Source organism: Zootoca vivipara, chromosome 2, assembly GCF_965207765.1.
Source record: "Zootoca vivipara chromosome 2, rZooViv2.hap1.1, whole genome shotgun sequence".
Classification (NCBI taxonomy): domain Eukaryota; kingdom Metazoa; phylum Chordata; class Lepidosauria; order Squamata; family Lacertidae; genus Zootoca; species Zootoca vivipara.
Window position 1 is genome coordinate 57,202,373 of NC_142584.1, and position 24,107 is coordinate 57,226,479.

The window sequence follows — 24,107 nt, forward strand, 5'->3', positions numbered from 1 at the left end:
TAATATAGTTAAAATACATAAAAATGCTAAAACGTATACATTGCAGTTAAAGCAGCATGCTGGCCACCTCAAATCTGAGTTCAGAAACAGCAATAAATAAAGAACTATATAACATGTGAAACATATATGAGTACTTTAAATAATGCATCATTTTCATGTTTTAAAAAGTAGTCTTCACAAGTTCAAGCAGTAAACTTGACATGGGGAAAAACAGCACAGCTATTGTAAAGAAACATTTCTCATTTGCATGAGAGTATCAGTGTTTTTAATTTCTGCATATACATTTTTTAAAGGAAGCCGCATTGTTCATTGAAGCTATGTATTCCATGGCATGCTCCCCAGCCCCATTTAAGCCAGAAACATCAGAAGAGAAAGATTTATAATGGAAACATCGATAGAACTCTAGCAGACAGTGTTCAAATACATGTAAACAAAATCTCTTTCTCAAAGGGATGTCTGAATTCCAATTGATTCTAATTATCTGCTAAGAGACACAGAAAAGAAGGAAAGATTAGGGGAGGATGACAAACATCTCTATCCTGTAGTTTCAAAATTTCACAGCTTTATCATGTAGCAGATGAGTAAAAGAAAGAATTTTTTAAAAATTATTAGTGTTTGCTGCTGATATATTAATCACACAGAAAGAAGTTAATATATTGAAAGGAAACAAAAAAAACCATAAAACAAGTTGCATGTTTTGCAATAATCAAAGAATGGGATGGACTGAAGGGATACATGAAAAATATTGTTCCAGAATTTAAATAATAATAATGTGTAAAACGCCCAGGGGTAAGTAAGAAAAGAATAATAGAATTAACTGGACAATTACTAAATTGAAATAACACAAGATGGAAGAAATAAAACTTTGAGATCACATATGGGTGGGGGGAGTGGGGGGGTTGTGGGAACATATATTATTATTTAGAATATAAATTTTCTAACTGCATTCATATATAGTAAAGAGAAGTTTAGAGTAATGATCCACGTTTTTTTTTCAATAGAGGCAATTTATGTAATAGACCTATGTTCGAAAATGAACTCTATGTTTGTGTTTTTGAATTTAAAGTTTGCATTGTGTTTTTTTCTTTTTTTTCTGGTTTTGAAATAAATAAAACAAGTTGCATGTTGACACCATTCTTTTGTGAGATTTAAATACGGTAGAACATATGCTACAAAATGCAAACATGTTGTAGAACATTTTTAGTTTGAGGATTGAAGTTGTGTTATTCTTGGCGTGCCATTTAGGGAGAAGGTGGGAAACTTAAATAATATTGAATTGAAATCCTACACTATGGTTTCAAAGGATTGACAGCCTTTATTGATCATGCTCATCAATCTTCTGGGCAGCCCTAAGACATGAAAATGTAGACAAGGGAAAGTATAAAATTCAAATTTGACCCCATGGGCCTAGAGACGTTATCAAGAGAGGGAGAGACTAAGCTGAATTCACATTCAAAGGAAGCAGCTACTGACTTCTTTTGGAGATGATGGCAGACCGCTGGGGTCCTACAAATGAGAGAAATATAAAATAGTTAGGAATAAATGTTTATGGTGTTACTTTATATTTCCCTTGAAATATGAATATTTATGCAAAATGCATTGCTGTAGGTTTTCTGAAAATTAAAATTAAATCATCACATATGTAAGGTGGAAAAATCTCAGGGGCCCACTTTAACTAGAATACACTCTCTAACAACTTGCCACACAGACTCAACTGTTAAACCTAGTGCTAGAATTTTCAGGGGTTGATTTCTGTTATCATCTCCTACCCCACATATATTTTATTGTATCAATGTATATTTAGCATCAAATTCAGCAGATGATTTCCATTTGTAGTAAAAATGGTTTTGGAACACTTTCATCTTTGGGGATCACAGTGAACAAATGTAGCTTAAAGCAGTATTGCGTTTATCCATTGAAATGTGCTATAGGAGATGTACAGCGTCATTATGGAACTTCAGACAAAGACGTGTTGGCTATCACACTGGTATGAGGTCTATGGCTAGCTGTTTCTGTTTCTGTTCAAACATTGCCGTGAGTTATATTGGAAAGAACAAGAATTATTCTGCCCATTTTCTTCTTAAGTTGTAGACCAGGGGTTGTCAACATTTTGGGGCCAATGGGCACATTGAAACTACAGAATCTGTCAACTAGCATCAGACACACCCTGCAACCATGCACACACACACCCATTGCAGTAAAACTCCCAGGCATGCACTTATTGCATCCACTGAAATACGCACGCACACTGCAACTACACATACACTAACTCCCACTCCCCCAGCAGTGGTGTGGATATTTTCATTTCCCCCCATAAAACATAATGGGCATAGGATGATCTTCCTAGAGAGTGCAGATGCGAAAGGAGGAATTACCGTATTTTTCTGTCTATAAGACGCCCCCATGTATAAGATGCCCCCTATTTTGGGGGACTCAGATTTAAGAAAATGGAGGGAGATGGTCCAGAGTATAAGACGCCCCCTAATTTTTGACATTTTTAAAGGGGGGGGGGAAACCCTAGTCTTATACACGGGAAAATACGGTAATCCAGCAGCAAGGCCGCTCCACTTCCATGTGGAGCAGTGTTGCAGGCAGGCCACACACTCCCACCGTGTACGGGGTGGGCATGGAAGTGTCCCTGCATCATAGAGGAGTGCCAGCCACATCACACCCCTGGCCAACCAATCTGGTTGGCGGGGGCGTGGCTTACTGTATTTAAGCAGCCTCATGGCCAGGGATCGCCCTCTTGTTCCTGCTTCCTCAGATCTGCTTAATGCTTCAGTCACTAAAACCTGGTTCATGGGAGGGGAGGTTGTGGCCGTCACCTGCCCCTCCTCTTTAAGGGTATTCCGTTAAAGGGATCCGGGGGTGTGGCTCTCATCCAAAGCACGGGTAGGGGCTAGGGCCATGCCACGATCCCACCGGGAACCCTGGGGGAGACCCAGTTGATGTACATCAACAGAGCTCCCGCTACTGGTGGTTGACCCTTAGGGGACTACCCGCATGGCGGGCAGGAGTCAGATATAGTCGGTTCAATTCCAGTGCCGAAGCCAATATCACTCACATTCTGTAACCAATAAAGTTGTGCCCTTAATTAGCCCATTAACGTAAAATACTGGTGTCCATGTGTTTTATTATTCAACAAATGGGGGAGGGCTCGGGGCCTTGACACACAATTCTCCTCCATGCACACTGCTACAGCAATTGGACTTGAAAAAGGGAAACATCAGCGGCATACTTTGGGCTCTCAAATTTCAGCAGCACCCAATGCGACACAAAAATTTCTCTCTTTCGCTCCCTTCTACAGCGTTGTTGTGGCACCTCCTGCAGTGAGGTGCCCAGTGCCATTGCAGCACCCTAAAACTGCCTCTGGAACCATTACAATATTTTTCTCAAGTCTAATTGCAGAGGGGAGGAGTGAATGGGGGGAATTCAACCGGGGGGGAGTTAATCCTTCGCTCACTGAAATTTCTCCTTCTTTGATGCAATTAGTCTTGAAATAAGACCATTATATATTGGCTCATGTTTATATCCTTCCCACAAAATTTTTGTTTTTATCCTGACCTTTTCTATCTTTTTTCTTGTTTTCTTCTTTTTCCGCGAGAATGTCTTTGTCTTCCTCTTAAAATGCCTTGAGTAGCTTTGTTATTTTTAACATTCAAATATCCTTCCTCTAGTGAGTGGATTTCAGCGTACCCCGTGATGTCCACTTTAGGGTAGTTGCGTGTGGTTCTGTTGTAGCCACACTTGTCAGAACCATGCAGACAAGCAAAATATCACAAAGTATCTCCTGAACAAAGCCTCGAGCAGATAGCTGGCTGTGTCAGTGAATTTTCTAAATCTGAAGGACAGAATATCATAGGGAGTGTGCAATCACCAGGGTCTTCTGAAGTTCAGAAAGAGCCCAGGAGATAATGTCATTGGTACAAAACGTCGTCTGAAGATAATGGTCTCCTGCTGCTAGATTAAAGCCTAGGAAGACTGAGCCCTCTTAGCAAAGCTACACACAAGCAGAACCAAGCTACTGATGGTATTTTCAAAGTAGGAGGCATTTATCTTGTAACAACATCCTATTCCATTCACTCTGCTCTTTTGTTGTGGCAGAATAGAAAAGAACTGTGTCATTGTTCAGAATATGCTTTGCTATTTTCTGATTGGTTCATCTTGCTTTCCAACCTTGCCATGATTCTTGGGCTGCTATCCTAAGCATGCTTAAATGGATGCTTAAACCCCAATTTAAATCAATAAGGCTGCATCCTTAAACACATGTACTAAGGAGTAAGCCTGATTGAACACTATAGGACTGACTTCTGAGTACTGTATGGGATTGCGCTGCTATTACTGTCTTCCAAGCATTTTAATACTCTACCTTTCTATTTGCAAACACAAATTTATTTCAAAAGAGGAACTAAAATTCCTCTGAATATGATAGAACAAAAGGCATCTCTAAAACATATATCCTCTCCTCGGCTGAATTTTATTATCGAGAATGTGTAAATACAAACAACAAATACCACTGCTTGAAAGGGAATAGCACTGGTGGTACTTTAGTTATTTACAGACTAAATAGCCAGGGCATAGTTGAGTTTGGCAAGGGGTGTTTTTTATATCCAATATCTCCACCTTACACCAAATATTTCAGCTCAGTGCTGATCTATGCTCTAATAAATCATCCATGCTCAAGAGTAGATTATTATTATGCTTTATATACCGATTTAACTTTCAGGAGCATTCAGCACTAAATCTATAGTATGCTGTGTTGAAACACTGGATCACTGATGAGCTCTCTTCCAGTGCCATCAGTCTGTAAATATAAAAGGTTATAACCTTTTTAAATTTTGCACAAAAAGGAACCATCACACCTATTTATGTATTTAATAAGATTTATACTCTGCTTGTGTTCCTTTCTTTAAAAAAACACAGTAAAAATCCATAAAAACAACTCTGTAAATCATTCAAAACAATTTATTTATAGGATCAGAATTTGACTTCAGTCTTTTTTTAAAAAAATAAAATAAAACAAGAGCAATAATTAACAGCACAACCCTATGCATATTAGCTTGACCTAAGCCACACTGAACACTGTGGAACTTATTTCTGAGTAAACATGGGATTGAGTTGTAATAATCTAAGCCTGAAATCCTATGCATACCTACCTAGGAATAAGTTTCATTTAACTCCTTAGGACTACTTCTGAATGCATAGGATTGTGTTGTTAGACTCAATTTGGATTATCTTCCAATTAAGGCAGTATTTTTTATTGCTACAAACTGGATTACATTTTGAAGATATGGATAGTAGAAAGTACAGTGTTTCTGCTATCATGAAGGAGTCCTAATGCTGTTATGTTAGGCTCAGACCAAGTCTTCCTCTACTTTTGTTATTTATTGCCCCCAATCTTCAATTTTTATATTAGGCTTGTTGTGTTAGGTAGGTCAAGACGATTGGCTAGCATGCATTTTGTTTGGGTTTTTGCCTAATAGTATAACCTGTTAGTGGCTTTTATTAAAAGGGCTTTTTGCCACATATGTTAGTCACAGTGCCTTCTGCATATGCTCAGCATGAACCTGTTGTGAGGGAAGATTAAGTGGAGGGTGTTGAATGGAATGTTGGATGAAGTGAGAGTGAGTGACAGGCATATTTGGGTCAGTTAATAAATTATACTTTGTGGGTGTGACTGTGAGAAAGCCAGAAAAGGAGAAGAGAGATATATAACAGTGCATTTTGTTTCAATTTGTTTTATTTTATTTTATGTTTTGTTGCTGAGGGTAAATGCATTCCATCAGTATAATGAAAAATCAGGGGGCAGTAGGTTCTACAATTTTTTAGTTTAAAAATGTCTCAACAAATAGATTTGAAACTTGCCAGTACAAGAAATGAAGATTTGAGGACTCTCCATGACAAATCTGGGGTAGAAAAGATAAGAAATGGCTCATTCTGAATGAGTTAAAGGGTATTGTATGTTTTTCTTCTACATAATTTGCTGGGGTTGTTCCCCATAAAGATTTCTTCCTGTGCACTGTGTTCTTTGGAAAATGGGCTGCTGATTTAGGTCAAAAGGCATGTCTAGTACAGTACTGTATTTGCTTTCACCTATGAGTTCTGTAAATTGTCATTAATTGTTATTAAAAATGCTTTTTCCTGGCCAATGTTAGTCAATGGACCTGTTATTCCATTGTTGCTAGGCAGCAGTTTTTGGCCAGTCTTAGCCTCTGAAGTACAAAATTCTCATAGAATAGGCCTCACTCTTGAAGAGCTTACAGGTCAGGTCAGCCAAGAGGTTAGGTGTTAGGTGTGAAAGGACAGGGAGAAAAAATCACAAGACATGAGTAAAAATAGTTTGAGAGGCACGGAGGAAGGGGGAAAGTCTTTAAGGTGCACAGTGGCTGGATTTCTAACAGGCAGCTTAAAGGCTCTAAGGAGTCTTCACAAAAAAGGGAAAGATTTAGGTGGTAACACTGTGCTGTATCTCCTGAATTTCTTTGTTCTCCATTCCAGCTTTTAAATACCAGCTTTACCAGGGCTTGCCACCACCCACCCACCCACCCTGCAAATCCAGGCCTTCTCCTGCACCTTCAATAACTATAGAATGTACAGAAATTGGCTTGAGTGGTTGTAGGGCATGGATACCAACATTGTAATAATTGTACTTGTAACTTGAAGGTAGTGGTGAAGATGGAACTAACTACAGGTTAGAATACCATACCATATCAATCTTGCCTAAATTACACACCTGCAGCTTAGCAGTTGTAATTTCCTGACATTTTGGAGCTTGTGTAAAGATGGAAAGCCCTTAACACAACATATTAAAGGAAAAAAAATTTGTTTATTGGACAAACACTCAAAACTGGAATTCTGCCATACCATGAAGAGGGAAAAGGAATTCCCGTTATGTACAGTGATACCCTATTGGCCAGGCACATGGATGCTCTTTGGGAAATAAGCTCTTTAGGAAACAACTGCCACCTCAAAGGTCCTAACTATTTGGCAATGTGTAATTTCTCTCTCTCGTCCTCCCCTCTCCCTCCACAATTGTTTTACCTCAAATGAAAGTCCCTTGTTTTGTTTTTGTTGCAATTGCAGTGCAAGTTGGAGTTTCATGCCTGCACATCTGGCAAAAACATTGCAGCTCGCTGTGAAGGGCCTTGCCCATGCCTTCCAGGACAGGAAAGTCTAAAGCACAAGGCTGAGAAAACTGGTGAGTTGATCTGTTGACTTTGATATAAAATGTCTTTCTAATTGCTTTTGCTGTTGGTATGGTATGCTGTCCAGTCCAATCCATATTTACTCTGAAGAGAGATCCACAGAGTTCGGCGAGACTTAACTTTCAAGCATATGGCTGTTGGATTGCAATCGATGTTGTAGCAACAGAATTACAAGTCCTGGAGCTCTTTTGTTATGACTTGTGAAGAACGTGGAAAAAGCCTCTAGCCCAAGCATTCTGGAATCCTAGATAAGTGATTTTCAAATACAGTGGTACCTCGATTTATGAAAACAATTGGTTCCGGAAGTCTGTTCATAAACTGAAGCATTCATAAACTGAAGCGAACTTTCCCATTGAAAGTAATGGAAAGTGGATTAATCCATTCCAGACAGGTCTGCGGAGTACTCAACCTGAAGCGTACTTAACCCGAAGCATGGGTGTAATTGGTTCCGGAAGTCTGTTCATAAACTGAAGCGTTCATAAACTGAAGTGAACTTTCCCATTGAAAGTAATGGAAAGTGAATTAATCCGTTCCAGATGGGTCCGCGGCATTCGTAAACCAAAAATCCGTAAACCGAGGTGTTCATAAACCGAGGTTCCACTTTACTGAATGGGTCACTGGAGCCTTGCAGTTGAATTGAAATGCTGCTGCAAGTTCATGTGAAGGGTAGTGCATCAGAAGAAGGTGGCAGGAATGTGTGTAATGGCTTCGTCAGTGTGGGAACCAAGGGTTGGGCTGCGGAGAGAAAAAATGCAACTTCCTGTTGGTAGAAGCCTCTGCAGAAATTTTAGAGCATTTATCTTTGACTGGTGTTTTGGGACACGGTATACTGTGAAATCCTATACATGTCTAGAAGAAAGTCCTATTAAGTTCCATGTGGGGCTTACTCTCATGTAAGTTCTGTAGTATAAGATTTCAGTCTGAAAGTGGGTTGCAGCACTATCACCATGCAAATAAATGTTTGAAAAATAGGAAGTGGGTCACCAAATGCATGTTTCAGCTAAAGGCAGCCCCTGAGTCTACTAAGGGTTAGGACTACTGTTCTGCATGAGTTCTAAGAACACCTCTTGTTTCTCAAACATTCAGTGTTTCTCAAACTTTGTGAGACGCCATCAATAGGTGTGTTAAAGAATGCTAACTGGGCAATCAGCAAAGTGGCTAGCCCAGAGACCATTGCAGCATTCCCAGCTAGTGGAATAGAAGAAAACAGTGTCCATGTCTCTCCTAAGCCTTCACTTATTACCACCTCCACTAATGGCCTCTGGTTTTCCTCTCCCACGTCACTAATGAGCCCAATGAGGACACATGCCAGCCCTGTTTAGGTTTCCAAATCATTAACATTATGAGGGTTTGTGAGGATGAGCACACTGGCGAATGACCTATCATTGCCCCTTTGCCCTACATTAGTTCAAATAATAACTTCTGGGTAGGGAGATTTTTCTACTCGTGCAGGTTCCTTGTGCGATTTAGAACCCTGATTTTCCAAGATTCTAAATTGTGCATTGAAAATTGAAGAAAAGCAACCTATATCTAAAAGGATATCTTTATTGTATTATTGTTTTTATTGTTTTTTTTAGACCCAAGGAAGATGATATTATGCTGCAGCTATTGTTCTAAATAACAGCATTTAATTGGGCTGCTCCTCTTAAAGAATGCATCATTATTTCCCCTGCTCACCACATTTTATCATAAAAAAAATTCCTTCAGTAGCACCTTAAAGACCAACTAAGTTTTTATTTTGGTATGAGCTTTCGTGTGCATGCACACTTCTTCAGATACAGTGAAATGGAAGTTTCCAGGCACTTATGTAGAGAAGGGGTGGGGAGGGGTGGGGATGGGGAGGGGGGATCACTCAGAAGGGTGGTGGAAATGGGTGATTGACTGACTGATAGCTGTTGATGACCGCAAACGACTGCAAATGGTTTTGCATGAAAAAGCAAGGGTGGGGATGGCTGAAGATCGCTTATCATGTATAATGAGATAAGAACCCGATATCTCTGTTCAAACCAGGTCCCTCCATGGTTTTGAGCTTGGTGATAAGTTGCAATTCAGCAACTTCTCTTTCCAGTCTATTTCTGAAATTCTTTTGTAGTAAGACAGCTACTTTGAGATCTTGTATAGAATGTCCTGGGAGATTGAAGTGTTCTCCTACTGGTTTTTCTGTCTTCTGGTTCCTGATGTCAGATTTATGTCCATTTATCCTTTGGCGTAGGGTTTGGCCTGTTTGTCCAATATAGAGAGCTGAAGGGCACTGTTGGCATTTGATGGCATACACAATGTTAGAGGATGAGCAATTAAATAGTCCTGAGATGGTATGTTGGATGTTGTTGGGGCCAGTAATGGTGTTGTCTGGGTGTATGTGGCAGCAAAGTTGGCATCTGGGTTTATTGCAGGCTCTGGTACCAGTGTCCATGTTAAGTCTGGTGGTTGTATTATTGTGGGTGAGGAGTTGTTTAAGATTGGGTGGCTGTCTGTAGGCAATGAAAGGTCTTCCTCCCAGAGCTTTTTTTTTGAGAAAGCATTTTCCATTGTATGGTCACCTAATATTACACATGTGTCTAGTAATCCCTGATGTGGATGGGATGGTTTTGGAAAAAAAACCTCACCGATAAATTGCCACCTTTTAATTTTCTTTTTTCTTCTCTTAAACAAATACACATGCACACCCATTGCCTCACATTATCTGCTCTCTCTATGCCCTTTCACATGCCCTTATCACAGGCTGTATCATATTAATAAATCTCCAGTGACATTTTAAGCACACAATTTCATTCACATAACAGAATAAATTCTAATAACCGTTAGGTTGATAAATGCAATTTGACAGGAAGTACATATTCAGCAGGCAAGCTTTTGTTTTGCTTGAATCTCTTATTAGTTAATTCTGCTGTGCAGAGCACATTCTGATGTGTTCACTCTCCTTCTGGAAACACAACTTCTCAAGTGATTGAGACAATAATTATTTTGGAGTTGGTTCTTTTAATGACCATCCTGTATGTTACTCTCACAATTAGTGCATGTGTGTAACTGATCTACCAATTTTTCCAATCACTGTACTGCTCTCTTATGTGGCCTGTGGCCAATGCAGGTGTCAAAATCCACACCCATGACATTTTCCAGGTACTTGAAGAAGGACAACCCTATGTAGTCCCATTCTAAGATTAAACTCAGGTTGCACCTGGCTAAAAGGATTGGGCTTTAACTGATTGTCCCAAGGAATCAAAAGTGGCATGGATCGCAAGGCCAGCTCCTGTAGTAAACTGCAGTGGTAGAAATGAGGGCCTTCTTTCCACTCCCACTACAACCACTGTGTTCTGTTGATTCACCAATGCCTGTAAATAATTAAAGTTATAGCCTAGCGATATTCCAAGACTGGGGCCTCCCTCTTTCTTGCCAGTCCCAATACAAGGGTGTTGCTTATCTCAGCCATCTCACAAAGGTGTCAGGTTTTCTTCTTCTGGCAACCAAGGTAGGCAGCAGTGACCAGAAGCAGATTGGCTAGTGGGATGGAGCTACAGCAATAGCCTCCCGGCAGCACTGTTGTGGCTGCCTACCAGAATGGAGATGGTGAAACAGTGAGCCTAGGCCTGCACAGGTCACCAGTTGCACCAATCCAACACTCCCACCACTATGCTCGCACAGCCCCAACCTCAGTTCTGCCTTGCTCTCCCTTCTTCCAATAAGCAACAGTGGTGCCACTGCTTTGAGGCTTTTTCTCCTGCTACACCCACCTCTTGCAATGGAGGTGCCCACATGGATCCATACTGCTGCCTCTGCTGGCTAGGGAAAGTAGATGGCTGCTTCTTTTGAGTAGCTAAGAACTGTGGCAGTAAGAACTGTAACGAGCATCCTTTTCTTTGAGAAGGGCCAGAGCTCAGTGGTGGAGTATCTCCTTTGTGTGCAGAATGTCCCAGTTTAAATCTATGGCATCCATAGATAAAGCTGAGAAACACAACTGCCTGAAACACTGGAGAACCACTGCCAGTCAGTACAGACAATATTGAGCTAGATGGACCAATGGTCTGCTCATGGAGGATATATTTCTCTGGCCAAAACTGCTGGGATCAAAAAAAAAACTTGATGAGGTTTGTTGCTGGTGGTTGTGCAATTCTTGTATCTCTAACATTGCCTTTGAGACCTAGCCTCTGCCCACTCGCAGTATCTCCCTGATCACACCCACCCACCCACTTATGCACAGAATATTTTATAATGTCTCTCCCTATAAAGCCAGCAATTTGGTGTCCTGCCTGCAGTTCTGTTATGTAATTAGCAAGGTCCAGTTTGTGCTGAGGTAATGTAAACAGAAAGTCTCTCAGAGATTAATTTGTTTTCTCAATAAGAGTGTCAGGTACAAAATTCCTTCAACTGAATTTTGCTGACAGGTGAGGCAGTATTTCCATCACTTATGAGAAGCTGAATTTGTGAAATCTATTCAGACATGACTATATTGCTAAGCAGAAATAAGAGAAGGCAGTGCTGAAACCGGTGCTTCAGTAGAGGGATGTTAGTGGGAAACTGCTGAACAGTGCCAGAGTTCTGAGCAAAATGGAAGCGTGACTCACCAAACTGCTGCATAAGCTTTCTTAATCCATTCATATGAGTTAATATATGTAATTTTAAACTTCTAATTTCCAGGCTTCCACTTTGTTCTGCATATGTTCACTTGGTTGAGCACAATTATGATTCTAAGTTAAAAGTATAAAGAAACATTTACTTTCCAGCATGCAATTAGATTAGTCTTTTAAAAAAAAACCAAAAAATGCCATGTGAATGAAAAACAGAGAGAGCAGTATTGGTGTGGCTTACCTGAGGTGGGATCTCAGATGATATTATTGGAAAATGTTTGCCATTTAAGCAACCATCATCTTATGGATCTTTCCCTTCTACTCAAAATTCTGTTGTGCAATTTTATCCTGCCCATGTGGCTTCATAATTCATGCGTTTTTCTAGTGGCAAGAGATCCCACTATAGGAAAGCAGCTAACACAACTCCCACCAAGGTGAATGGAGCCTGATAGGTGTGCTTTGAAATAAAACATTGTGTTTAGTAACTTAGAGCATCTCCATGGAGCCTCAGATCAGAGAATCAGAGCTTCATACTTAGGGGTGCAAAACAGCCTGATGGCCACCTTCCAAGGGCCGCACGCCAGTGGGGCAGCAACAGAGGCAAAAGTAGGCCGAGCAAGGAATGTGAATCCTACCTTTGTACAGTAGGCTAGTTTCTATACACACTCACATACCCTTCTCTGTCCTCCAATCAGGCAAGCACATGCCACTTTCACCTTGATGGGAGGTCAGTGGCTCTGATGGGAAGTGGCAGCTGGATTTAGCATCCTTATTTAGAATCTGAACGGATCCACAATCGCAGCTTGGCCATACCAAGTCTGGTGCTGATGGTGCTGCAGAGCTGGCAAGGACAACATGAACTCGACATGGAACACCTGTGGTCCACAAGTGCTTCCTGTTGCATGCTAAGGGGTGACAGGAATGGAGAAACAGGACCCTGGACAGTACCATTGCAGGCCCTAACTGCTAACATTTGATGTGTGGTGCAGGAAATTTGGTGTAGCTCATTCATTTATTCTGCAACTTTCCTGGGAGTAAGGAGGCCAGTATGCCCTGCATGAGACAATATTATATAGCACTGGCCTGATTTAGCTGCAGAGACCCATACTATGAATAGCTTGATTGGAGCTGAATTTGTAAAAATTATGCTGCACATCTTTCATGGGTCTCTTTCATGATTTATTTTGCAAGCCCTATTGAGTTGAATGGAAGTGTATTAGCTGCAGTGCCTGATTGATTACAGTTCTGATCTGAAGAAGGGTAAACTGGACAAATAATTTCTTTAATAATAGCTCCCTGTTAACATCAGCACCCAGTATCACTAAGGCATTCACATCATAATAATCATTTCATTTGAATTATAAGATGGTAAGAAGGAAAATTAAAGGACGATTTGTCACTATAATGATATATGCTCTCTGCATTGTCTGGCATTCTGCAGCAAAATCTTTGAAGAGACAAGCAAATTGTATTCTTTGGTCCCTGTGTTTTGAAAATTGGATTTTTGCTCAGTTCTCCAAGAAGCAAAACCCTCATAGTGATGCTGTATTACAAATGGCATATTTTTAAAGTGAAAGCAAATGTTTAATCCACATTCTCTGCCTGCCTGCCTGCCTGCTTGTGGCACACAAACTTTGAAGTTCATCAAAGCATGGGGTCTGTGCTTCATTATTAACAGCACCAGGCCTTACAGTCTGTTTTGGTGACCATTTCCAACTCAGCTGTTGAAAGATAAAGGTTTATTTGTAATCAGCTCTTGTTAGCTGCCCTTTCAGACAGTATGCCCCTGCTCCCTGAAACAAATTCAGTACAGGAAATATTTCAGCAAGGCAAGGGAATGAATACTGAAGTTTGAAGCAAGAGTCTGTGGTCGTTTAATAGCGTTGGAGGGCTTCTAGTCCAAACCTATGTGCTAAGAGAGAGTTAATCACAGAGCAGTACTTGCCTCCCTATCTACCCACAAATCAGCACCACAGTGTGTTGCAGAGAGAGAAAATGGAATGGGTCAGTGTATCTCATGAATGACAGTAAATATTATGGAGCTGATCCAAAGTTCCTTGGTTGCTCTGATTTGGTATTCATTCATTTATTAAGCTTTTTAAATTGTCCTTCAACAAAATGGGTCCCAGGGCAATTAACAAGATGAGACACCCATTGAAAATAAGGTTAAACAAATTATTGAAACAACATGGCAAGATATAGCTGCCAACATAAAATGGAGCTTAAAATCCACAAAATTCACAACACTGGACATTCTAACCAGTTTTCATCAAAAGCCAGATGAACAGATGTGTCTTGATGCATTGTCAGAAGACCAGGAAGAAGGAATTCCACAGCCAGAGTGCCACTACAGAGAAGGCCCTGTTCTGTGCAACCACATAAGGGACAAGCCCTGCTGGTGAGAAAAGAAATGCCCCTTTTGCTGATCTCAGAGCCAGATTGGCTGCTATAGGGGGAGGTGCTGCATCAGATCCCAAACTAATGTGAACATCTTATATTGAGCCCAGTAGCATTTAGCCAGCCAATGCAGATACTGTATATCAAAATAAATGTGATAATGATTCCACACAGATGTGCTAGTCAGCATCCTTACAGAAGAATTATGCACTACCTGAAGTTTTTGGAATGTCCTCAACCCCACATAGAGCATGTTGCAGTAATCTGGATATTAGAGTGTTGAGAAAAGACTCCTCAGGCTTTCCAGACCCAGGGCCCACCTTATCATATTTGTGTCTTCTGCCATTATGGAAAAATGAGAGTTCTAGAGAGTTCTTCATGTGCCACTGGAGGGAAGCAGATGAGCATCACTGAATAAATCTCTTACTGGCAGTGTTGCAGCTTCTGTTGAACTGCTGTAATAGCAATTAAGCAATAGAATAACTTAATTTGCCATTGGTATGTTTGTTTTGTAAGGCTATAAAATTGGCACAACTGTAATTGGCAGAAGTACAAAGCTACAGTTGTAGTTTTGCTGTTTTCATTTTCTTTGGTTTCTCACAACCTTTTATCAGAAGGGGAACGGAATGTGTATTACAATAAATTTCACAAGCATCTATTATTATCACAACTTCAGTTTGAGGCACTAGGCAAAACTTCTTTTTTTAAAGCACTCTCAAGTTCTTAAATAAGTGAAATTTCAGTTCCATAAAGTTAGCGTTTAATACAAGAAGGGGCAATACTGTAAATTAAGTGATGACCCTTAAAGAAGAAACAGCTGGCGATCCCAAAGGAATTTACATTGGCAAGTGCTGGATTTTAAAATGGCAATCGGTGTACTCGGCAATCTGTTTTTATGCCCTTCTGTAACCTCTGTCACCAGACTAACCCATAACAGTACTTCCTATGTCTTTTTAACTTTGCTTTCTTTAGTGTGTCTAGGTGGTATTATACTATACTTTGAAAAAAATACGAGTTTCTGTGTGTGTGTTTCATTTGTCCATGGATATATGCAATAATTCAGCAACAGCAGTCTTTACAACGTAACATTTATGTGACTACACCAACAGCAGTAAGTGGCAATGGCCGTTTCCTCCATTGCACCTGAGGGCACCAGTTATGGGGGTGCGGGACAGGCCATGTGATACACACAGCTCTGTCCTCTGACAAAAGAGTACATCCAGGGGTTCAGAAACAACATCCAGGGGGCAGTGCTTGCCACCTAGCATCTACTGTCTGAGATGGTTCCATACTCTGCCGAAAGGTAGGCCCGGCCCAGCCCCTCCCTGCTTTAATTCATATCAGGAATATGGAAAAAAAGAAGCATTTGGGCCATACAGGTATATGGCATACTGATCTTCCAACTTCCTGTCTGAAGGTCCAGTAGTCAGTGTAGAAGAATGCAGATACAGCTTATATTGACGACTTCCCCTCTAAATGTTACACTCTAAAGTGTACATCCTGTCCACAATGGAATGACTATCCTATTGTTTGTGCTCAACTACCTGTCTTCTCCTCTATTGAGTTGCAAGTCAGCTACATTTAATGAGCTAATCAATGACAGTTAACTCATTTCCATTCAATTTCAATGGAATTTCTTTAATCAGCATTATTTACCTAACATCCATCAGAATATAGTAAGTGGTTGTGCTGTATTTCAGAACCAAGAGAGAGAGAAAATTCCCAGACATGAAATCGAAATGTCATGAGCCTGAATACTGCAGGATGACATAAACCTTCTGCTCAGAAAATTTTGACAGCCCCTAGAACAACAGCTTTATCTTTCTTTTTTTAAGAAGGCATTATAGAAAGGAGGAAGAGGAGCCTTCAAGAATCTATACATTCAAGTAATCTACACCAACTCAAGCTAAATTACTGGACTATTTCCCCTTTCAATACCATTATTGTATTGAAGATCTGTAAAGCAAATTTCTGAACAGCCAGTGCTTAGACCACAGTTTAAATCAAAAGAGCTAATAACATATGAACATATGACTCGGTAACATTAGTGTTATGGCAGCCACCTGTCTTCCACCTCGAAATGCCACAAAACCTCTTAACTTTCTTCATGAGTTTGGGAGATTTTGCCCTAAAGCCTTCCTAAAAGCTCCTATTAATAATGTATTTGAGTCATATCTTCTAAGGACACCCTACAGATTTAAACAGCGGCCCTTCTATTATACAGCTTTGGCATATGTGGGCTGTTTGTGGCTTTCCAACTTCCTCTTTGCCTCACTTTTTTACTTTTTTGGCTCATATTTCAACATAATTGTTAGAGACTATTCAGAGACCTAAGAATAAAGCTCAGAAATTCTTACAGCTTCAGTACATTTTATTTTTTAAAAAAAAATTGTTCCCAATTCCAGCACATTATTAATGCTCTTCATGCAGCTGTAACTTTGTCTGTGTCTGATGCGACACTTACCAATATTATACCAAATTGTTGGCAGATCATAATGTTAATTTGAAAACAAATGCTTTAAATGCTCTTTCTCTAAGTATGTGCCATTGTAAGTGTTTTATTCTGGAACGCTGGCTGCCTAATAAGCTTTATTGCGTTTCGAAGCATAAACCTGGAATTGATCCTGCTCTTTGTAATGCTGTTTTCCCCAGAGGGGATATTAATATTTTACAAAATAAATAAATAAATTAGGTTTGTTTACTTTCAACAGCCCATCAAAGGAGCTGTTTTGCTTGGTATGAACGAGATTGTCTTTTACATGAAGATGAAATAGAGAGCCAAAGTGTACTTTTCAGGGGCTATTTTGCATATTGAACTGTCTCAAAGGTATTCACAGTAAGTTATATGTAAGTTATAATGTAAGACTCTAGACTAGGGGTGGACAAACCTGTCAGTTTTGGGTTTTGTCCATTCTCTCCCCCCCCCCCCAGTATTAAGTTCACTCTGCCCCATTTCTGCATTAGTTTGGAACTTAGTGGGCTAATGAAAAAGCCACTTCCGCGCCTGCGACGGAGGTGGGGTTGTGGGCTGCCCGACTGTACCATCGCGTAGGGGCTGCAAGCTCAGCCCCTACGCAATGGTAGGTTCCCGCCTGCGTCACCCCCCGACCAGCCAATGAGGTCGGTCGGGGCGGGGCCACCAACTTTAAGCACTCTGCAGGCGGGAAAAGCTCCCTCTTTCGTCCCTCTTCGCCGGAGCGAACAATTCGCGGTATCGTATTGTTATGTGGCTGTGCGCTCTCCACTGCCCACCTGGGAAACGGGTTGCAAAGTTTTGGAAAAGGGGCATTTTTGCTGGGTTTTTAAAAGGGCCGCGATGGTTACCCCCAATCAGCTGGGAGGCGGGTGCTCGTTACTGTAGGGGAGCGTGTTCTGCATGGAGCGTGCGTGGGGGGCGAATTTCAGAGCTCTCCCCTCTGTGGGTGTGCAGGCTTGGTGGCTGCCCCTTTTTTATATTGCAGTGCTCGGGTAAAAGTTCTGTTGTTTACAGGCTCGTTCTCTTATCTAACCTTTCCGATCGGCTGTTAATCCCCTCCGACAGTGCTCCCCTTCCCTTTCCTGCAGAGTGTCTGACTGGGCTGCTGAGATTTCAGCTTCTTTCCCTCCCCCCAAGCTCCCTTTAATTGCATGATTGTGCTTGATTATCTTTAATGCTTGGTTTATATTTTTTCAGCATTACTGAGCGCTGCAGCTAGCTCCTGCCTGTGCTCGCTGCCCATAGCTTCCCTTCCTAACCCACCTTTCCCCCCAACTCATTCATCCGCTGCTGCCTTTCAGCCTCTTTGGGAGCCCTCTTCTTAATTCCCCCATCGTTTCCTTTAATTCCTGCGTTCAGTTTATTTACTCCCGGGCGCTGGAGCATGGTTCCTGGCGTTTGTATCGTTGTCATGGTTACAACTCCTTGCCGGTCTCCATTTTAAGTGTGGCCACGTGGCCTGGCAGCAGCGGCCATCTTAGGAGAGGCACGCACTGTCCCTCCAGTACTGCAGGGCTGTTTGGGGATTACTAATAACAAATTGCAATTAAAGAAGCTGCAATCTACAAGCGGGCTTTGCCTTCAGTTCATTTGCTTATTGGCAAGTTTTGCATGCCCGTTGGAAGTAAGAAGGGATTTATTTTCATGTTCCCCTTTACTATCTTTACACTTATCTCACAACCCCCACCCCCGCATTTTCTGCAGCTATAACTTTGAGGCAGAGGGGTCGTTAGGACCGGCACTTTCCACTCTGCCTTTCTGGTGGCTTCGTGAGCCTTTAATTGCTCTATTTTCGAGGGCTGCAACCTTGTTGCTGCACCAGAGGATGCCTTTTCTCTCTGGGCATTTTCCGAGCCAGCAGCGGTAGTTGTAACAATGTTACATTGTCCCCGTAACTCAGCAGGCTACTTCATTGCTACTTTGTGTTTCTCTTATCTGTGACTGCTACAAGTGTTATGTTGCTGAAAGTTTGCAAGCTGTGGTTGTGAAACGTAGACAGCAGGCTGCTATAGATTTATAGCTAGCATCCTTACGTATAACCATTCATTATCTTTAGTTGTCCCTTGCATTAAAAAAAGGGGGGGGATACCTTCAAATTTACTTCATAAGATTTAAATATTGCATTTATTGGTGCTGCTTTACCACGGTGACCTGCACATGTAGCCTAGATCTGCCAACCTTAAGATTAAACTAACATAATTTGATCTTACAATAACCAGATTTATAATAGGTGTATTTAATTTATTGGATTGTCTTTATGTGGAAACTAAATAACTGTAACTGTGTCTTTAAGTAGGACACTCTGAAATCATTTCAGTCCTGATTATAGGGAATATAAACAATACTGAACTATGCTGGAGGTCTGTATTGTCCTCTTTGTAATTAAAGAAATATATTTTTGGTGAAAGAATTTAATGGTACAGGGTCAGGGTTTTTTAATTTTTAACACTTAAGGGCTAGCCTAGCCAGCGCAGGAGGTGCGTGAGTAAAATATTCTATTCTACTGGTGACCATGCCATTTAATCTTGAGTCATCCTGTTCACCTGCTGCCTATCCGAACTCATGACCTTGGGATAAATACCTTTATTACTTCAATTATGTTTTGGCTAATTGGTGTTGCCTGTTCACACAGTGGGCATTATTCCGTTTGATTTTTCTGCAGTTACTATAAGTTAATAGACATTTTGAAAGGGGCTGGTGGAACCAATTTTCCACAACTTAATTTACATGGAATTCATTACGTTCAGTTGAAGGCTATTTATTTGCTTTTTCAAATAACTGAATTTAAGCTTTCATTGCTTCGGTGGGATACATTTTTCGGATCCACTACTACCTATATTGTTCCTGACATAATAATAATAATAATAATAATAATAATAATAATAATAATAATAACAATAATAACAATAATAATAAAATAAATGAATGAATACTTAAATAAAACTCACTCTAGTTTAAATTGTCCTAATTGCATTAACTGTTTCGGCCTGTTTTAGCATTAAGCCTGACACTCTCATTGCATTCATTAGTGTCGCTTTCTTTAAAATAACTGAATTTATTTAAGCGTTTGTTGCTCCTGTGGGATACATTTTCGGATCCACTACTATCCATATTGACATATAATAATAATAATAAATGAATATTTAAATGAAATTCACTTTAGCTTAATTGTCCTAATGGCATTAATTTTAATCATACGTTCTCTTTTGCTTATATGTACGCTTCCCTATTTTCGGCTGCGGTTCAGTATAAACAATACTGAGTTAGGGCGCCGCCCTTTAATGCATTGCTATTGTGGTAATATTTGCATAATTTATATAATAATAATATTAATAATTTATTATTTATACCCCGCCCATCTGTCCGGGTTTCCCCAGCCACTCTGGGCGGCTTCCGACCAAATATTAAAAACAGTACAGCATCAAACATTACAAACTTCCCTAAACAGGGCCGCCTTCAGTTGTCTTCCAAAAGTATGTTGTTGTTGTTTAGTCGTTTAGTCGTGTCCGACTCTTCGTGACCCCATGGACCATAGCGCGCCAGGCACTCCTGTCTTCCACTCCAAAAGTATAATAATTGCTTATTGCCTTGACATCTGCTGCGAGGGCGTTCCACAGGGCGGGTGCCACTACCGAGAAGGCCCTCAGTCAGGCTTGCCTAGGCCAGTGTACACTGTACTGTACCAGACCCCCCCCCCATCTTGAATGCTCTGTTGCATGGTGCCTATAATGCCAAGGTTGCAATTTGATCCCCATGCGGGGCAGCTGCATATCCTAGGGGGTCTAATGTTTTTTGTTTTTTGTTTCCAAGCTATGCCTTTTGTTTCTAAGTGCTCTCTAACAGTATATATTTGTAACTGGGACATCATATTTCATGCTGCTTCAAAAGCTAGGTGACCAGAGGTATCAGTTATAAAGGTTCCGGTACCACTAGCAGCTTATTGAGGTATGAAATTTATCTTGTATAGTATATCAGAATGTGCATGATTGTGAGAAGCATTTAGGGAACCATCCGGCGTCCTCTTGTTTCAGGGGTAAGCAGTCCTTTCAAGGTGGCAGGGGGCTTTATTTCCCCCCCCCCCACACTAATAATAATAGCAATAATAAGAATAATATATACAACAAGTATAATATTAACTATAATGATAATAACTGCTATAATAATTATAATAATACTTCAACTCTTAGGTATTTTCAATCTCTGGGGTTTCCTGAAAGAGTCAGGTATTGGCCTCGGTTATACGGTACGACCTCTCCAGCTTATCAGTATGAGATCCCTGATTAGGTTAGCATAGTAGGCTATTATGCATCATTCTTATGGCACCCAGTTGATGGCTAGAATGCCTGTATGCCATTTCATGCACATGCATACCAGATTAATCAGGAAACATTTGAGTTCCAAAAAAAAAAAAATAGAGCCTGGCTGCTACTACCATACGATGTTCCAAAACAATGAAGTGTTGATGGCTAGTATGGCTTCCTGGAGCATGTGCTGACGTTTGCCTGTGGACAAACTTAACGGCCTCAAGGAGACTATTAGACAGCTCATCCCCTGTAAAAAACTCACCCTTAGACAAATCCAATCACTCCTGGGTCACCTGAATTTCGCTTGTAGGGTAATATCACTGGGCCGCCCTTTCTGCCTGCGATTAGCCAGACTCACGGTAGGTCTAACTAAACCGTTCCACAGGAAGCGACTCCCTCACGGGGTAAAGGCCGACCTAGAATCCTGGCAAATTACAATGGGGTATCTCTGTGGCAGGACAACGTGGTCTTGCGTTCCGACTTTCAGGTGCAGTCGGACGCGGCAAGTACGTTGGGTTTTGGAGTCTATTTCAAAGAAAAATGGTGTGCACAGCGTTGGCCGGCCAGCTAGGAGGGTACAGACATTACACGCGACTTAACATTCTTAGAATTCTTCCCTATAGTGGTAACCGTGCATTTGTGGTCCGAGGAATTCAGGAATCAACGAGTCTGCTTCAGAACCGACAATCAAGCGGTGGTCAGCGTCCTAACTCTGCAATCTTCAAGATCTGCAAGAGTGTCACCCTCTTACGCCATTTTGTCTTACTGAGCTTGCAATTCAACATGCATTTTTCGACCAAATTTGTGCTGGGGTTTAATAATAACATCGCAGATGCTTTGTCTCGCTTCCAGATGGACCACTTCCGCTTGTTGGCACCAGAGGCGCGCCAGTGGCCAGAGCCGTTCCTGGAACACCTATGGAGCCTTGGGAGCATGAAATCCTAAAGGGAGTATTTGCGTCGGTTGCCCCTTCCACCCTTAGCTCTTATAAACGGGCTTGGTCGGATTTCACTAACTTCAGAAAAAAGGAGCTGCTGACTCGTCCCTGGCCTGCCTACTCAGGAAGAGGTCATGCAATACATAGTGCATTTAAGGAATCTTGGGCGAGCCGCAAAGACCCTTAACATCCACCCAGCAGCCATAACCTTTTTCTCTAAATCACTCTATTTCACAGACCCGCGTGATAACTTCCACTTACGCAGTGCTATGGAGGGCTGGCGTCGGCTCCAGCCACCTGCCAGTGATACTAGGCGGCCTATTACGTTTGACATGTTGGTTCAGATACACAAGCAGCTGAGGACCCTTTGCTGGACAAAGTTCAAAGCGCGTTTATTTTCAGCAGCGTTCTCGATAGCCTACTTTAGGGCGCTCAGAGTAGGTGAAGTGGTCTGCGAGGACCACCCTGATGGCATCACACGGGGCATTATAATAGGGGATGTGCCACTGTCCGACTCCCAAGCTATGGTGCACATCCGATGCTCTAAGACTGACCAGAAAGGAAAAGGCATTATTATACGCCTCCCGGCAACAGGCACTGCAGGTCCATGTCCAGTAAAAGATACCAGGAGGTTCCTCTACCTGCGTCCGGCTGGCCTGGGTCCCCTGCTTATTCATTTGGACAAGGCTAGGCTTACCCGCCACCAATTCGCCATGGTCCTGCGCAAGGCCATTGCCTCCTGCGGTTATAGCCCCAGCGAATTCTCTGCCCACTCTTTCAGGTTTGGCGCAGCTACTTCAGCCATGCACTTGAGCCTTTCATCCGAGAGAATTCAGGACTTGGGGAGGTGGAAATTGAACGCGTACAAATAAGTACATCCGTGCGTAGCGTCGACCGGGTCACCATCGCTGATCCCCGGTTGTCATTCTTTGTTTTCCAGGTGGCCAGATTGTGCGCGTTTGAATAGCCAGGCACAGCATAGTCCATTGGGCCCGGGAAAGGGCGATAGTGGCGGGCCTGGGGAGCAGTCTGGGGCCTCCCAGAATCTGTGAAAGTGTCTTGGATCGCAAGGAGAGGCATGATGTTGCTGCCGACCACCCGGGCACAGCATAGTCCATTGGGCCCGGGAAAGGGCGATAGTGGCGGGCCTGGGGAGCAGTCTGGGGCCTCCCAGAATCTGTGAAAGTGTCTTGGATTGCAAGGAGAGGCATGATGTTGCTGCCGACCATCCAAAACCGGGCTGCTTCACTCGGCTACCCTGACCTGCTGGTGGTGCAGCTCGGTGAGAATGACCTTGCTTGCCGTAATGCAGTGGATTTAAAATTGAAAATATTCAGTGACTTTGATATCCTCATGGACACCTGCCCGGGGATGACGCTGCTTTGGTCCTCCTTGCTGGAGAGGCGCTCTTGGCGCGATGGACGTTACCCTATCGCTTTGAACAGAACCAGGCGGCTCCTGAATTCCTTTGTGATCCACAGAGTGTTATCTTTGAACGGCCAAGTTATCTCGCATCCCAGTTTGAAACAGAGTGAAGCAGCCCTTTATCGCTATGACGGTGTACATCTGTCGCCTATGGGGAATGATATCTGGCTGGAGAACGTAATTACGGGAATGACAGATTGGTTACGTGTTAGAGAGCTTAACTAGGCGAATAAGAGATTAGGATCACGGCCCCTTAATAATTTAGAAGTGCTTGAATAATTAAATAATTAATTTTCGAATTAGGAAATTAGGGTGGTATTACATGTGAGCGGATTGGCGGCGAGCCTGGGGGGGCTCGAGTGGCGGTTAGGCGTTGGAAATTTGCATAACAATTAGATGGAGGAGGGGCAGGCTACGTCATCAGCTGCCCAAATTTGGAGAAGTAATTCCGTTAAAGGATTCCGGGGGCGAGGCTTGGTCCTGAGCCTGGAGTTGCCTGGGCCGTAAGGCACGCCCCTTCGGTGGCCACAGGAGGAGCTCTAGTAGATCTACGTCGCGGGGCTCCTTTCTGGTGGTTAACTTCTCACAGACTTCAACACACGGGTTGGAGTCGGATATAGTCTGTTAGGTTCCAACGCCTAAGCCAATTCCGCTCAACATGCATAATTAATAAAGTTGTGGCCTTAACCACCCAATTAAATCTTAATCACTGTGTCATGAGTCTTTATTACATGGGAAGGAGGGCTATTGCCACACAAAGCCACTTCCGCGCCTGCGACGGAGGTGGGGTTGTGGGCT

At 42.0% G+C, this 24,107-nt stretch overlaps 1 protein-coding gene across 4 annotated transcripts in view; it reads left to right on the forward strand.

The window, feature by feature from the left end:
- SPOCK1 (SPARC (osteonectin), cwcv and kazal like domains proteoglycan 1) overlaps nucleotides 1-24,107 on the forward strand; it is a 425,281-nt gene that overhangs the window by 325,840 nt on the left and 75,334 nt on the right. For all 4 annotated transcript variants that reach the window (XM_088661937.1, XM_035105504.3, XM_088661938.1 and 1 more), the window contains exon 6: nucleotides 7,084-7,198. In XM_088661937.1, the coding sequence (XP_088518063.1) occupies nucleotides 7,084-7,198 (115 nt within the window). The remainder of the gene's footprint in view (nucleotides 1-7,083; nucleotides 7,199-24,107) is intronic.